The 16,930-nt window shown below is 30.4% G+C and overlaps 1 protein-coding gene across 1 annotated transcript in view; it reads left to right on the top strand.

The window, feature by feature from the left end:
* LOC139501318 (putative leucine-rich repeat-containing protein DDB_G0290503) overlaps positions 1 to 16,930 on the top strand; it is a 63,272-nt gene that overhangs the window by 14,504 nt on the left and 31,838 nt on the right. Inside the window, exons 3-8 of the mRNA XM_071290353.1 lie at positions 144 to 336; positions 1,487 to 1,845; positions 6,460 to 6,547; positions 13,170 to 13,348; positions 14,725 to 14,844; positions 16,768 to 16,881. Coding sequence (XP_071146454.1) covers positions 144 to 336; positions 1,487 to 1,845; positions 6,460 to 6,547; positions 13,170 to 13,348; positions 14,725 to 14,844; positions 16,768 to 16,881 — 1,053 coding nt within the window. The remainder of the gene's footprint in view (positions 1 to 143; positions 337 to 1,486; positions 1,846 to 6,459; positions 6,548 to 13,169; positions 13,349 to 14,724; positions 14,845 to 16,767; positions 16,882 to 16,930) is intronic.

Below are 16,930 nucleotides of genomic sequence, written 5' to 3'. Positions count from 1 at the left end.
CTGACTAAATAGCAGATAACAGCCAAAGCACATCAATGGGTCTACAAGGCGACAAGAAAATCCTGCACCTGAGGTGGTCAGCTGTCCCTTAAATAAAAATGAATTCATCTTCTACTAGTTATATATTCATGCTATTTTTTCAGACTGATCTCCAGCAGGCCCTTGAGAATGAGGAGAAGCTCAAGATGGCACAGACAGCTGAAATGCAGGAAGTTGAGAACTATGTGGAACACATACGCCATCTGTCTGATGAAAGAGAGGCTCTAATCCAAGAATTAGAAACAGAAAATGATAGCTTGAAACAAGAAATAGAGCAACTGAAGCAAGAACAAAATGGTTTGTGTTCAAAATATTTTAAATTTGGATTCATCATTTTACAGTACACAGACAAATAAACTTGTAATGAATCTGATGACTGAGTACTGTGGATTCATTTATTTTCGAGGATTCAGTTAACATTATGCAGTGATATTGTTTGCCTCAAATTACAGCCGAAATACAGCCTTTTCCCCTGGAGAAAATTCCCAATTACTAAAAAAAGATGGCTTAAATTACTCCCAAAAAGTTTTACATTTTCCCCAAACAGTGATGGCATTGGCAGTACTAATGTTTGTAAATTTCGTATTCATGTTATTATTTTGATATTAGAAAGCACTTTAGAGATCCAGTTTTCTGATCCGTTTTTTATTGGGAAAAATGCATGTTTTATTGAAATTGGGAAATTTGTATATTTTATTCTGAACATATCTCTGATTTTTTGCTGGCTTTGCTGTCTTTTTTGCACTATTTTTTCATGTATATTTGGTTGTCAGACATTTTCAATCTGAAAGGTATATATATATATATATACTTTACGTAGAGGTAGTTTTGAAAAAAGACAACAATATCACTGAGTCATTGCATTTTAGTGAATATTTAATTTCATGGTTTTGCCAAAATCAGCATACAAGCCTATAGAACATTTGGTTCACCTTTATCAATGAAACCCACGAAAATGATATCCCACGAAAATGATATCCCACAAAAATGATATCTCACAAAAATGATATCTCACAAATAGTAATGAATCCACAGTAGCTACAGCAGGATAAGGAAGTGGATCTGTCAAATTTATTCAATGCAATTTGAAAAATGATTTGAATTTTTTTTTTACAAATTAACATTACTTAGACACAAACTATAAGAATTTAAAATAATATACTCATTTAATTGAATTTTTTTTAAAAACCCAATTAACTTCCATATATAAACTGTCATAATTTTTTTGGGAAAATTTATACCAACAGTTTTCAGGGAAACAAGAAAACAAAGAAAACCTTTCCAATAGATGAGGTCCCAGAAATGTAAAAATTTAAACTCAATTAATCCCACTATACAGTTTATCATTCTTATTTATATAGATGATAAGCATATTAAGTAATACTTTGTGTCATCCAGTTAGAGCATTTAAAAAGTATTGGTTGTACAATTTTTCTTGGTTTTACAGCAAGTGCTTTACGTGAGGAGACAGCTGAGATGCTTATCCAACAAGGTCTGGAAGAAATCGCAAATGTCTCCACATCAGAACAGATTGCATTTTTACTTGTCGAACGAGCGAGACTCCTGGATGAATTAGAAGCAGAACAGAATAGAACAGTGACGCCCTCTGTTGATGGTCGCGCCTCAGAGGATCTTCAGAGAACATTAGAAAAGGAAAGGACAGAATTTGAAGAAGAGATTACACAACACAGAGATAGTATAAAGAAAGTCAAAGATCAGTTGAAAAAACAGCATGAAGAAGAAATAAATGCTTTAATGGAAGAAAACAATAAGTTAGAAGATGATTTGGTAGAATCTAAAGAAAAGGTGGGATATATTATAAAATTTTCTGTCAAGTATTAATCACGTTTCAAGTGAACAACAATTCATTAAAAGTACTGAAACATAAATGAAAAGAATATAAGATATACATATATATTATTAATTCGTATATTTTAACAAATTTGATTCGTTTAGAAATAGTCACATGTTAAACTATATTTTCGAAGGTAGAGAGAAAACGGCGAATAGCAAAAAGCATATTGACCGGCAAAAAGCATATTGCACGGTTATTTTTAGAATATCTAAAAACCGATATACTTTGTGATGTCATGTAATGAATTTCAGGATATTGTTTTATGTTTGGAAAAAATTGATATCTGTGATCGATTATTTGACGAAAAAAATCTTCAAATACATAACAAGTCCAAAAAAAAGTAAATGAAATAACAACTAATTTGTTGTTATTGTCAAGGAGACAATGTAATATCTACAAGTTCCAACAAACCTAAATGACGATTTTGATACAAACATGGTCGGGAATTAATAATATAACAAATATAGCCTTTGTATGAGGTCAATACAGGATATATCGACCCAAAGAAGTATATCGACCTCGGACTTCGTCCTCAGTCAATATACTTCTTTTAGGTCAATATATCCTTGTATCGACCTCATACAAAGGCTATATTTGTATAATATTAAAACCTTGGCATGGTGTATTCTTATGTCTCCTATATATATACAACTACCAGGAACAAATTCTGACATTTAAGATTTTAAGATTGAAGACATGCACTGTCTTGATGAATTTTCATAATATATAGATATTCAAGTAGATTTTAATTACCTACAACTTTTCAAATTAAATTTTTTTTTAAATTATGTCATGCATAAAAAATGATAATTATTTACAAGACAATGCATATATGTTACACACAGTTTGAAACAAAATTTTGTAAACCAAAAACCTTAATAGTATTTCTTTCCATACTCATGACTAGTTGAGTATTAATTATTTTTAAATTAATTGCTTTCAAAGATGATGCCATACATTCAAAATGCTTTTTTTTACAAGACAATTCATATATTGCACACTGTTTGAAACAAAAATTTTGTAAACCTAAAACCTTTATAAAATATTTCCATTCTCATAAGTTGAGTTCCAATTATGTTTAATTAAAAGCTTTCAAAATTGATCTCGCACATTCAAAATGAAAATTTTTTACAAGAAAATGATGCACACAGTTTGAAACAAAATTTCGTCAACCTAAAACCTTTAAAAAAATCTATACTCATAAGTTGAGTACGGGGTTGGTTACATGAACTTTAAGTGCCCTTTGATAACAAATGTATATATATTATATCGAACAGTGTGTACATAATTGATAAACATAAGATATTTGAAGTGCTGGTTAAATCAACAGAACCTTTCAGTATTACAGAAGGATACTGCACGTTTTATTGATCTTAACACTTGAGTAGGGGGTATCTATATTGTTCTGTTAAATACTTATTCAATCGTAAGCACCGTTGATGCATGCCACCACTAATTTTTCAGCTGTTTGAAGTGTCCTCAACTGATAAATAATGATTAATGAATTGTATTGAAATGCTTTTTATTCCCACTGAACTGTCAGTTAGATTTGACAAGAAGGTGTTTACTTATAAGATTTGTCATTTTGTTAAATCAAAGCCTTTAATGGGACCCAATCACATTTTTTCCAACCGCAGAACTTATAGCACACTGTAAATTAAGAATTTTTTGCGATTTTAAATTTTTTTGATAAAAGCAACAGGGTTATAATCGCTATAATTTAAACTTGCATCATGAAATTTCGAAATGAATAATAATTAAACAGGATTTTTCTCAAATCACAAAAACTAAAATCATATTTTAGTCTAAAATGACAAAATCGCGATAATAAATGCACACAATAATTTCTAAATTATTAGTGATTAAGTGCATTAGAAAGAGAGTTTCATGCAGAGTAATAATGCCTACAATTTGAACTGGATTAAAGAATCCTAAATATGGGTTGTTGCATTTTCCTTAAAATTTTGTTAACATTTATGTAAGTTAAAGAAAAGATTTATTTTGTGGCACTGTGTGGTTGAGATCTCTCCCCCCCCCCACAAGCATTTATTTATAATGTAGAACAGCCCAAACCAATTGAATCTTTACTCAATTAAAATCATACATATCTAAAATGCAGTGTAACATAAATTTCATTATACAAATGTTAGAATAAAAATTTTAAGTACTTTCGTCAGTACAATGTAACATAAACAAAATTTATGTCAACATAAAAGACTATCCAGTGATATATGTAGAAACTTAAAACTGCATACAGTAGGTAATATTTCCTTGGCATGTAAATCTATTGACGGAAATTTTATCTGATCGTATCTTTAAATTTTAATGTCATAGCAAGTTTTAATATTAAAATATCATTCTTCCCAAAAATAGACATTGTATACAAGTGAATTTCTAACATGAATCTTTATACTTGACTTTTGATTAAGTTTTATGGTTGTATAGAAATGTCTTTATATGATTTAAATGTAAAGGTTTTACTCCTACGGTGTAATAATTGATCAGAAAAGGTGATTTAAATGAAATGTAAAATTTTTGACAATGCATTAATTGAACCGATTACACAAACTTTAATTTTTGATAAATCAATTACTATTTTCGTACTTCGTAAAAAAAATAGAATTTTTTATTTTGTTTACATTTCAATTTTATTTTAAATGGAGCGTAATCCGAAAAGCCTAGAAAAATTTGAATCTTCATTTGTATATTCAGAGGACATAAGGAAAGCTTTATTGATTATGAGCAATGTAAACAAATATTATAGTAGCGTCAAATAGCCCTGGTTAGTTTACACATCGGATGTGTTGCCTTTGTTCCAAATTGTCAACAAATGTTGGCCAACAAGGCACATCGGATTACAATGAAATTTGAATGGCATGTCAGATATTGACAAAATGTTCTAATGTTTCAGTTACATTTAAAACTTTAACGAGTTTAGATATATGATGACTTGTAATTGAGTAAAGACACATATTGTAATGGAATACTTAATTGGTCATGGGTGCAATTTTTAAAATTGATACTTTCGAATGATAATAATAGTGACTTTTTGCCCCGCCATGTGAAGTTTGCAATTAAAATGTTTTAGAAGAGTACTTCTCCGTGGAAAATTTAAAGTGAAGGTAATTCAACTCAAGGTAATATTTAAATAAATTATTATTAAGTTTTGTAATATTAATATAGATATCATTGTGAGAAAAAGTTAGAATAGGATTTTTAAGTGCTTTTGTGGGTAACAAAACATAAACAAAATTGATCGAATTGATAAGTTTGAGGTTTTTGTTGCAAGTTTAAAAGCGATTTTGAATTATGAGCTGTACTTTTTGCATACTTTATGTTGCATTGTCAGTTTGTTAAAGAATTTAAAATGTATCTGAAATAAAACCTTATTAAAGAATATTGGTAATATTTTATATTATGTTTATACATGAATAATCATAAGGTTTTCTAAAAAAAATGAATTTTCAGTGGCTTTACAATCTCAATTCTCAAACTACAAGAAAGATTGTATCTTGTAAAACTGTTTTACTTAAAATAGTTTGATATTGAGAAAACAGCAACAAGGCTATTTTTCCATAAAGTTTATTTTGATAAAGCCTATGTTTGACCGTAGAAAGGGAGGGTGTAATGCTATGAAACCTGGGGATAAAGAATTTTTTCCAGATATCCCATTGTTAAGATGTGAAAACACAGCAAAAATTATGGCCTGCTAGATTAGTTAAGACCAAAAGCAACCCATTAAATTCAATATATTGATTGCTTTATTCTGCTCTATAGAGAAAATCTGAACAAGAATTTAACTGACTTTGATATGATGTTAATACCTCAGATAACAGTTCAATTAATGAGGCCCCTCATGGGGGGGTCATAGTTATCACATAATCACCATTTTTTTGCCAATATAATCACATAATCATTAAATATTTGCTTATCTTTAGTAATCAAATAATCATAAACTAAAAATACAGTCCTAGGTAATCAAATAATCATGAAATATTTGGCTTAATAATCAAATAATCATTAAAAAAACGGCCAAGTAATCACATAATCAAAAACCCCATGAGGGCCCTCATTAATACAAGTAATCCATAAATGGGCACAATACAAAACATTTAGATGACTATGTGTACAATGTACCACAAATTTTGCAAAGCAACTGAACTTAATGGATAAATCTTTTGTTCACACTAATGATCTGATTTTGTGAAAGTTAGACAATAATACAAAAGGACATTAAATTTAGAATTTCAAACCATATGGAGAACATGCAAGCAACAATCAATTATCATGAAATGCCCTTCACTGCATTGAGCTTTGTTTTGGCATTTGTCAATAGAATTATTACCAAACTATCTTTAATTGGGCTAGTAAGGTTTGAAACTAAATCAGTCTTTTACTTCGTAATTTGGCCTTTTTAACTTGGTTTGATTCAAGTGTCACTGATAAGTCTTTTGTAGATACTTTTATCATTCAGTTGGTTTACAAATTAAAATGATCTTGGTGAATCTTTACAAGGAAGAATGGGTGTAAAAGAAGGTAAATAATTTCTGAATTTGTTTTTTTAGATGGAAGAGTTTCAAGCTGAAATCAAAAAGCTCAGAGATGAACTTCAACAAGAAAAAGATCTCAGGGAAAAGGAGAAATCAGACTCAGGTATAAAAAATAAAATAATTACAAACTTTTGGCTAAAACATTTTTAAAAAGCTGTTGCAAAGGTTTGAGGGAATCATGCTGTTACTTAATTTGATTCATAATATTATTAGTGCATATTCACTATCAAAGAGAGTAGAAGCAAATATTGGTAGATTGAACAACAGGGTCTGATACCTAGGCTCGCTTAGACCATGTCTTTTTATTTTTGCACTTAATCTGTTAAATATCGCAGAAATGGTTCATGATTTTAATTATTCAGAGAACTATAAACCCTGTATTTTGTTCTGCCTCTAGTAAATCCATTGTACAGTACCTAAATTTGATCTCATTGTAAAATTTATGCTCAATAAATCAGTATATCTTAAGCCCCTTTTGTGATACATGTGTAGATAATGGTAAAAAGGGCCATTGTTTAACTTCTCTGAGAACTTAGTCAGTATTTTGTCTGAAATACCTGAAGACATATAAAACTTGATAAAACTTACAGGTAAAATCTTCTGAATTTGATATCAAAGCAGTAGCAAAGACTTTGTAAATCTTGGTCTTTCATATGAATAAAACAAAGCAGTAAATTCCTGGCATGTCAAACACTCCAAGGATCTAAGGATTTGATTAAGTGGCATTGAGGTTTTGGCGATATTTTATCAACATAAGATATGACAACAGATATTTGTGTACATAAAAAGATAGATTACCTCTTGACAGTGAAATATTTTTAAATAAAATAAGGTTTAGTACTAATAAAGTAAATAGACCACTGTTTCAACATTCACAAAGTACTCACAGTTACTAAGCATTATATAATAGGCAAAAAAGGTACTATAATAAAATAAGTAAATATTGATATGCAGTGAATGTTGTTTGTTTTAATATTTTATAGTATTTTAGGATGTTCATTTATGGTTATTTATGGATATTGGGGGAATCCCAATCATTTTCCCTAAAAATGGGTTACATAATTTCTAGATCAAGGTGGTTAATGATCGCTTGACATAGATTGCCTGAGTCTTTTTTAAAACACTGTAGGTATGTGTCATACCACCAATTCACTCCCTCCAATTCAGAATGTAGCCCTACTCTGACAAAAAATAGTGATTTTGTTGTCATTGTTTACTTATACCAACCAGGAAATTTTCAGAAATGAAGCTTTTGGTGAATAAGAAATATATTTGGACCATTTTGAGCAAAAATTTACTAGTCTATGAGCTTGCATTCCAATTTGAGGATTAATGTGCTCCAAAGTATACTTATTTAACATTTCTGGAAAGCAGGGGTTAATTTTAGTAGCGCCTGTTCTTTGCTTCCAAGAGACAGTTCTTTCTTGTGAGACTTTTAACATGGGTTGAAAATTGGCTTGTAGAGAGGTGATACATGTGCGAATCAAGATGTACCTGTTTTCTATGAATTTAAATTTTAACTTGAGATAAAATATTAAGAATGCTGTGAAAATTGCTAAATTTGGTTGAATTGATAGGAATTTTGAATTGGTGATCTGACACTCTTAGCATCCTGGACCGTAACAAACATTGTTATTCAGTCAGAAAAAAACCAGTTCGAAACTTTGTGGAGCAAATTAAATAGCAGAAAAAAGTTTAAAAAAAATTTCAGTTAGACAGAGTCAAACGTATTGTGTCATGCCTTTAAAACTTTAAGTACAATGTATTGAATGACCGTAATATTTAAACATGGATATGAATAACCGTAATATTTAAACATGGGTATAAATGGTCCGATCATGTAGAAATTTTAATCCTGTCTTTATTGGATATGTCAGGTTCATGTTTATCTAAGATATGGACATGTGTCAACAAATTTTCTGGACAATTTACTGTCCATCAATAAGGCAGAGACCACTGTGACTATATACAAATCAAAATCTTTATAAAGTTGGATAAACATAAGTCACTTAGAACTGATTAATTTAAGGTTGATTGTATAATATATTCTTACCGATTAATTTAAGGTTGATTGTATAATATATTCTTACCGATTAATTTAAGGTTGGTTGCTTGTATAATGTATTCTTTACATAAAATATCATATGGTGTTGAATTTAATGCATGGATAGTAGGTTTTAAAGAGTGTATAATATTATAGTTTTGACGAATAAAAAGAAATTCTATCCAAATTAAATGACATAATTATGTAAGAATAAGCATCCATAAAACCAAGCACCAGTTTGTAGTTATAATTTCTTTAGACTTTCATAATATTTGTAAATGTTCCTGACTTTTAAGTTTTAATCAAAGTCACTAAGTATATATATATATACTAGATAGATTTGAATTAAAAGAGCAATTTGCTAAAATCCATTTATGATGGATATGGGGAGTAATTTTGCTGCCAAACAGGCCACCTAATGTCTTTAAGGTACCTCAGAGAGTTGTTGGAGTTTTAACAGTGGCAGATCCAGAACTTTGCCCGCTGACTGACCTAAGGGGGTCCACTCCAGTCATGCTTCAATGATTCCCTATATAATCAACCAAATTTTTCCCACAAAAGGGGGGTCCCCCCCCCTAGATCCGCCTATGTTTAATGAACCTTCAGATAGCTTGCAATTCTCCTTACATGAAGTATGGACTTTAACATCACCATATACTTACAGGACTGCAGACACCTAACAATAGAAAGAGTTTTATGACTGAACATAAGAAATTCAAGAGGACCAATATTGCAATCTTCACAATCATTACGTTATCCGATTTACTAAGTGACAGCCAGTTGCAAAAGTTGTTGATTATTCGACCAAACAATTTAAAGCGATCGGCAAATATTAACTTTTTAATACTATAACAATGTATATTTTGTAAGGATGTACTAATAACAGTTCGACGGGTCAATTGAACGATTTCTCCTGCTGTGTAAACTCCCCCCAGCGGTGTGTAATTAAAATGATTTTATAGGTAAAATTTGCAGGTAAACATCCCAGGTTATGATAAAAGAGGATTTATTGACAATTTGTTTTGTGTTATTGATGTTATAATGTTAGTTTAAACTAATTCTTACTATAAATAAAGGAAAAGCAAGTATAATATAAACCGAGGGATTTGTAATTTCGATCAATTAAAGTTTGTATCTGATATGGTTCTTGTTAAAAGATTTAGATTTCACTTACTGGAAAGTCTGTAGAAATCTAAGTATATTTAAACTTTTGATTTTAAATTGTATCATAAAGATAACAAATTATGAAAATGTTATGTATAAAGAAGTGACTTTAAGTGTCTAAGGGTCCTCCTTGATTTTGTATATTTTAAATTTGACTGAAAAGTGAAATGTCTTTATGACTAGAACTACTCAGATCTATCTACCTTTTCATATCTATAAATTAAACAAGCTACCACTTTGTTTAAGCTTCCAAAGTCTACTGCTATCTCATAAAAATTGTAAGATACTTTTTCATAGTTAAGTCTCTGCAACAAACACTATGTTTTAATACTCTTTAAATTATTTTACAGAGAGTGTTTGTAAGTGTAGACATATTATTGCAAACAGAATAATATTAATATATTCATAATATTTCTAGCATTTAGCATGCCTTATCTTAAAGGTCTAACTTCTCATACCTAATTTATGTCAAATATATACAATCTACAAACTGACTATAATGTATTAGGTGTAAGGGTGAGATCGGAGTTCTTGAATTGTTAAAAGCATTAGGTTCTTATTGAAATAAGAGCAGTTTATTATCAACTGGATTTCGAAGGTTATTGGTTATAGATTTTGTGGATGTACAGCTGGGGGGCATCAGGGAGGGACTGCCAACCAGTGTCTGTGCATTTACTCATGAACCTTCCAACCTATGCTTTTCAAACTTAAATATGTTATTACTGATGGCAAAATGGAGCTCAGGTCGATATTGAAGATTTTCACTGGCACTGTTCAGACTGGTTCTTGTGATATTGATAAATGCCATTACACAAATAAATGTTCATAAATCTAGTTTGCTGTCTCTCTGGCCGAGTTCACTTGAAACTCTAGAGTTAACTTTACTTACTCGGGTTTCAACAATACGATTTTACTTGAACCACTCGAGTTAACCCCTCGTACCCTGGTTCCAACCCTCACCGAACCAGGGTTAAACTCGAGAAACTCTTGAATGACGTCAAACCAATGAGAATATTTTATTTATTATACTTGGTCAGGGCCTTACCCTAGTGTTGCTTAGAGTTGTTCCGAATATTAACTCTAGTGCGTTCACGTGATAATCTATTAACTCTGAAGTCTATTGAAGAGTTTCAAGTGAACTCAGCCTCTGACAGCCTATTGTATTTTATGATAAGTTGACATTGCATGTAGATATTTAATGGCCAATATATATACACTAACAAGCATATACACTAATTAAAACTGGTGGGGAAAATATAATGTATTCTTGAATATAACTAGTGATGTATTAATTTTTGTGTTCTGACATAGAAATTGCATTATTGGGATCTTAATTTTGTGGATTTTTTTTAAAGACAATGAAAATTGCATTTTCTTAAGATTTTTTTTTCTACCACTGAATATATGATTAATTGAGCCCTCATTTGTTAATTTATTTCTGAAATATTGTATGTATTATGTGTTTGTAGAAGTTATGGAAATAAATATGTATGGCACATCAGGTGAGAGGGGCGTTTCACCTTTCATATTTAACAATTGTACAATATATTTAATAACAAAGTGTCTTTTTGAATTATATAGATTTAAAAAAAAATGATATGCATTGTGTGACCATGTGATTGTCCTGCAACTACCCATGTCTTTTTAATTATATGGATGTTTGTGTCCAAGATATATGTACTACCTTGTTTTCTCCTGGTGTATATTTTTTTTTTTTTTTTTTTTTTAATATACATGTACCCATATATAGATTGCAGAGCTTGATAACAAATCCTCTTTCACGAATTCCTGAAGTTTACTTTGCAGTTTAAACAGTGTTCTCCCCAGGCCGTTTTAGCGTCGCGGTACCGCGACGCTATATTTTTTCACCGTGATGCTATAATAATTCCCGCGACGCTATAATTATTTTGGAGATGCTATTTTACTTGTCCTCAATTTTGAACTTTCAACTATTATCGATTATGATCATAAAAATTATATCACCTTTAATTGTAATCCCTTTAAGTCGGACACTAAAGGCAATTAAGAGATTAAGTAGCTAGGTGTTAATTGCCCTCAGGGTATAACTGTTTGGATGCGAATATCCCAAGCTGACACTTGTGACATGACTAATACCACGTGTCTGCAATCGCCAATTTCAACATGGTAAAATGCAATCACATAACAATTCGAAATCTACGTTTTGTATTATGAAATTGCAAAGATTGAAACGATTTTTATTTTATTTTAAAAAGGTCGTTTATTTGTGCAACTCTCCAAAAATTACTTTCTTTCTCTTCTGTTAATACGAGAGCGAGAATTTTGGTTTAGAGCTAAAATAAAATGAATACTTCTTTAAAAAGTTATCATAATTGGCTTAAGTTTATGTTAGATCCATTTAATGCATTAAAAGCGTCTTATTCATTGACAATCTCTTGTCAAACAATGTTTATTCTCGGACTCATTTTCGTAAATTTTTCTACGGCCGCCATTGCACATTTTTGTGTAAACTACGGATCGGAACCGGAACAGATATGACAAAAATCTGCATTTTCACGATAATGACAACAGATGGACAGTAGACAGAAAAAATATACCAAGAGAGAAAACTACGCATTAACAGACTATTTGTTAGATAACTTTGTTAAAAATACATATCATTTTGATGTAAAGATAAGAAACAACTGGGACTAATTCATTGAGTGCCATGAAACAATGAATTTCATAAACATGATAAAAAAAAGTTTTTAAATTGATTTTTTTTTTGCTACTTTATTTTTACTTGATATAATATAAAAAATAGTTAATTTTGTGTACTATATATTTAGTTCTATAATGAACCATTCATTCATTTGACTTATTGTTGGGAACCTGAAACCACATATTTAATTTTTATTTGGCACAAGAGGAAATAAATAATTCTGTAACTATAAATGAATTAAGAAAACATAAACTGAAACAACAGTTTTTGTGGTTATAGTTAAATTGTACAATTGAACAATATAAACTAAAACATATAAAGGAAATATAAAGGAAATACAGCATCAACGCGACGCGACAAACAACATTAAAAAAAATACAGTTATTTTTTTTTACGCAAAATGTGATGCTATCCAAAATTTCTGGGGAGAACAATGAGTTAATTATGACAGAGCATATGTTACTATATCAGTGTATAATTTTTATAGAACAGTTATCAAAACTTTTCAAAATAATGCGTTTATTTGGTCTTTGTTTCAATTGTTAAATTTCTTTTTAGAAATAAAACTTAAAAACTTATTTAAAATTGCCTATTCTGGTATTGTCTCTGTATATGTATAAAATAGATGTAGTTGTATGCCAGAAACATAGCAGAAAGCAACATATTTGGTTTGTGTGATTTTGAATAACCAGAAAACCAATACATGTACAAAGCTTTGAAAATTTGTGTCATTTATAAACAACCCCCAAAAATAAAAAATAAATGGACAGTAAAATCATCATTATACCCCAAATTTTCAGTTTCACAAAATAACAGTGCATTCTCTTTTCATTTTAGATTCTAGATCCTCAACTCCACGTTTTAGTGGTGGTCGACCGCCCAGTCCAGGACGAGGGTCAACTGATGTCGCTCTACGCAACATTATACAAGAGAAGACTAAAATAGAAGGAGAAATTCTACACCTGAAATCTGACTTTAGGAATTTGGAAAATGACAATTCTCTTCTTCAAGATAAAGTAAGAAGTGATGGTTACTTATAGGAATATTATTCACATACCATCACACCTGGTATGAAAAACCATGAAATAAAAGAAAAGTGATAGCAAATATTCAAGTGCTGTAATATCTATTTAAATGTAGCTTTGAAAATGATGAGTAATATTTGTACAAAGCATGTTGGTCACTACCCATAATATTTTAAGGTAAAGCAAGATGCAGTATCTAAATTTTCTGAGAACAAAGAACAAGCCTTAGATTATTTTCATAGACAATGTTACTATTTTCAGATATCAATTTTACTACTAAACTTAATTAAAAAAAAGAATTCTGACCTGCAATTTTATTTTTAATGATTTGTTTTATAAGATAAAGAAACTGCATATTTTGGCGTTAATATTGAGTCACTGATAAGGTCTTTGCATCGGAACTAAACACATTTATTCTAAAAACAGTTGTTGGCATGACACGGGTTATGTTCTTCTCATATATGTTATGATGGTATGATACTAAACCCCTAACGGGAAGGATTGTGCCTGATGTTCATATGATGAAATCATAATCTTTCAGTCAGTTTAGTTGAAGTCTGGAGCTGGCATGTCAGTTAACTGCTAGTAGTCTGTTGTTATTTATGTATTATTGTCATTTTGTTTATTTTCTTTGGTTACATCTTCTGACATCAGACTCGGATTTCTCTTGAACTGAATTTTAATGTGCGTATTGTTATGTGTTTACTTTACTACATTGGTTAGAGGTATAGGGGGAGGGTTGAGATCTCACAAACATGTTTAACCCCGCCGCATTTTTGCGCCTGTCCCAAGTCAGGAGCCTCTGGCCTTTATTAGTCTTGTATTATTTTAATTTTAGTTTCTTGTGTACAATTTGGAAATTAGTATGGCGTTCATTATCACTGGACTAGTATATATTTGTTTAGGGGCCAGCTGAAGGACGCCTCCGGGTGCGGGAATTTCTCGCTACATTGAAGACCTGTTGGTGACCCTCTGCTGTTGTTTTTTATTTGGGCGGGTTGTTGTCTCTTTGACACATTCCCCATTTCCATTCTCAATTTTACAAGAAGAGTTGGAGGGCGTCCAATCCTCCCAAATTTAAAAAAAGATTTTTGACCATCAAGTTAATTTTAAATGATTTTGTTTTTCTAGATAAAGAAACTGCAAGAAGAGTTGGAGGGAGTTCAATCCTCCAAACTTAAAAAAAAAAAAAAAATTGACCAGCAAGTTGATTTAATGATTTTTATGCCCTTGCCATTGTGGAAGGGCATTTAAAAGTTTTACCCTTGTCTGTCTGTCTGTACGTACGTCCTAAAGTTGGTTTAAGTTCTTTAACTTTGCCTCAACCAAATGTCATGAAACTTATACACAATGTTTATTTTTTCTAGATAAAGAAACTTCAAGAAGAGTTAGAGGGAGTCCAATCATCCCAGTCACAACTACAGATGAAGAATAAAAGTTTGAAGTCAGAGATTGAGGAGCTAGAACAACAACTGGAGGATACAGAGGTTTGATGTTAATTTTAGTTATTTTCTGTAATCTTTTTAGAACAAGTATACTCAGAAATATATACATTTTCAATATTGTATAAGTAGCTTAATTACATGTATCATGCTGAAATATATTGTCACATGTTTTCTGTTTTGAATTTTCATATTTCTCACTTGAGATGAAATGGTTCTCAGGATAAGTTGGTCTTTAAATGCAATTCAGTTGAACAAAATGACCATTTTTTGTTATAAAACATACCGGTATGTACCCTTTACAGCATGCAGAAATTACATAAAGCTTTTAAATTAATCTTGTATCTTAACCCTTTCATTGACTGTATCCCAACACGAATTTTCTCTGTGACAACACCTTCCCTGCCAATTACAACACAACAAAAAATTGTCATAAAAATATAACATACATGCATAATTATTGAAAATTTTTCATATTTTGCTGACTCCAGTCTTCAAAAATTAGAGAAAGAAATTTCCCAATTTAGATTCTCTTACAATCTACATTTTCTTGCATTTTGTTAGGTCTGGTTTCCAACAATCAGTAGCACTCTATTAATTATTTCATCTCAGTTATTAAAAGAAAAAAATACAAATACAAAAAAAAACTAACATCTAGATAACCTGAACTATAAATATATCGGGATTCATTCTCATCTATGGGAAATATAATTCTTGTGAAACTTTGTGTCTCTTTGGTGTTAAGGTTAATGTTTTTCCATGAGTGCTCCAATAAGGATTGATTTATATAAGAAATAATGTATGATACCTTTTTGAAATATACATTTTTTTTGTATTGCTGTTTTTCTTTTGTAAAAATATTATAGAGTGAATTATATCGTCGCTGGGCTTCTAAAATGTAGTATATGATTTTTTTGGCTAAAAACACTTTTTGACACCAATGGTCTGGGCGGGAGGAAATCTTTGGTATCACAAAATAACATGCAGTTAGACCAATCGGAATGTGTGAAATAAGACATATTTTAAAATTGCCAATGTCAGTTGTTTGTAAATTTTGCTTCAAAAATGTTGTATGAAAATTTGAAAACCGTTGTAGAATGGCTTTGGGAAAAAATAATTGTACATTTCTTTATTTCTGTGAAAATAATTTTTTAAGTTCTTGGATAACCCAGAAATGTAAAAGTTTTTATTTCACTGCTATTTACAAAAATGTTCAAGTTTACATACAACATTTTGGAAGCATGAATTTTGCCAAAATTTTCAAAGCCTGTTTGTGAGATTTTTTTTTTCTTGAAAAATTTGTAATTTACAACATTTTAGAAGCCCAGCGACGATATATATATTTCTAATGCATGTTAATTTGTATATTTCTCAATTAGAAGTGATTTCTATTAGAATGTGTATTGCATGTTGAAATTAAAACAAATGTGTGCATCCATCCAAGATTGCTTTTTCTGGTGGTATTTTCCAATTCGCATTCTAGCTGGTCCTTACCAGGCCAAAATCATAGTCCATGTACAATCTGTGACCATACACACACCTATTCTAGTGTTTTGAACTACAAATTGGAAAATACCACACACTAAGAAGTTGAATGAAGTTGTCTCATCTCTTAATTCTGATTACTAGTACTTCAATCTAAAATTCAAAAATAATATTTCATTGTTTTTGGTCAATATCTGGAAGAACTAAAATTAGTCAAAATTTGCTTTGTACTCAACATTATTCAACTGTTAAGGTCATGATTTGCAAGTAGTTTGGTCGGATCATTAGAAGCTGTTGAATTGAAAATTGAATAAAGAAATTAAAAAATTTTTTTTTGAATTTTAAAATATTAAAAGATGCAAAAAAATAAATTTTGAATTTGAAAGTAAGTAAAAAAAAAAAAATGAAATTGTTTTCTTTATGATCCAACCTTCATATAACATTTAGTCACCCTAATAATATAATCTCTTCCCACCTCTCTAGAGCCAAGTTGATAAGATTGCAAAAGATAAAGACAAATTTAATCGTAGAGTCTTAGAATTGGAAGAGGAGCTGAAGCCGCTCAGAGGCAATAGTCAGAAAATACAAAGTTTACAGGTAAAACTTGTCACTCTGTTATAATAACATGACTTTATTTCTGTTGTGT

The sequence above is a fragment of the Mytilus edulis genome, chromosome 13 (assembly GCF_963676685.1).
Source record: "Mytilus edulis chromosome 13, xbMytEdul2.2, whole genome shotgun sequence".
NCBI classification, from domain to species: Eukaryota; Metazoa; Mollusca; class Bivalvia; order Mytilida; family Mytilidae; genus Mytilus; species Mytilus edulis.
Note: the sequence above shows the minus strand (reverse complement) of the source record. Positions and strands in the feature narration are given on the sequence as shown.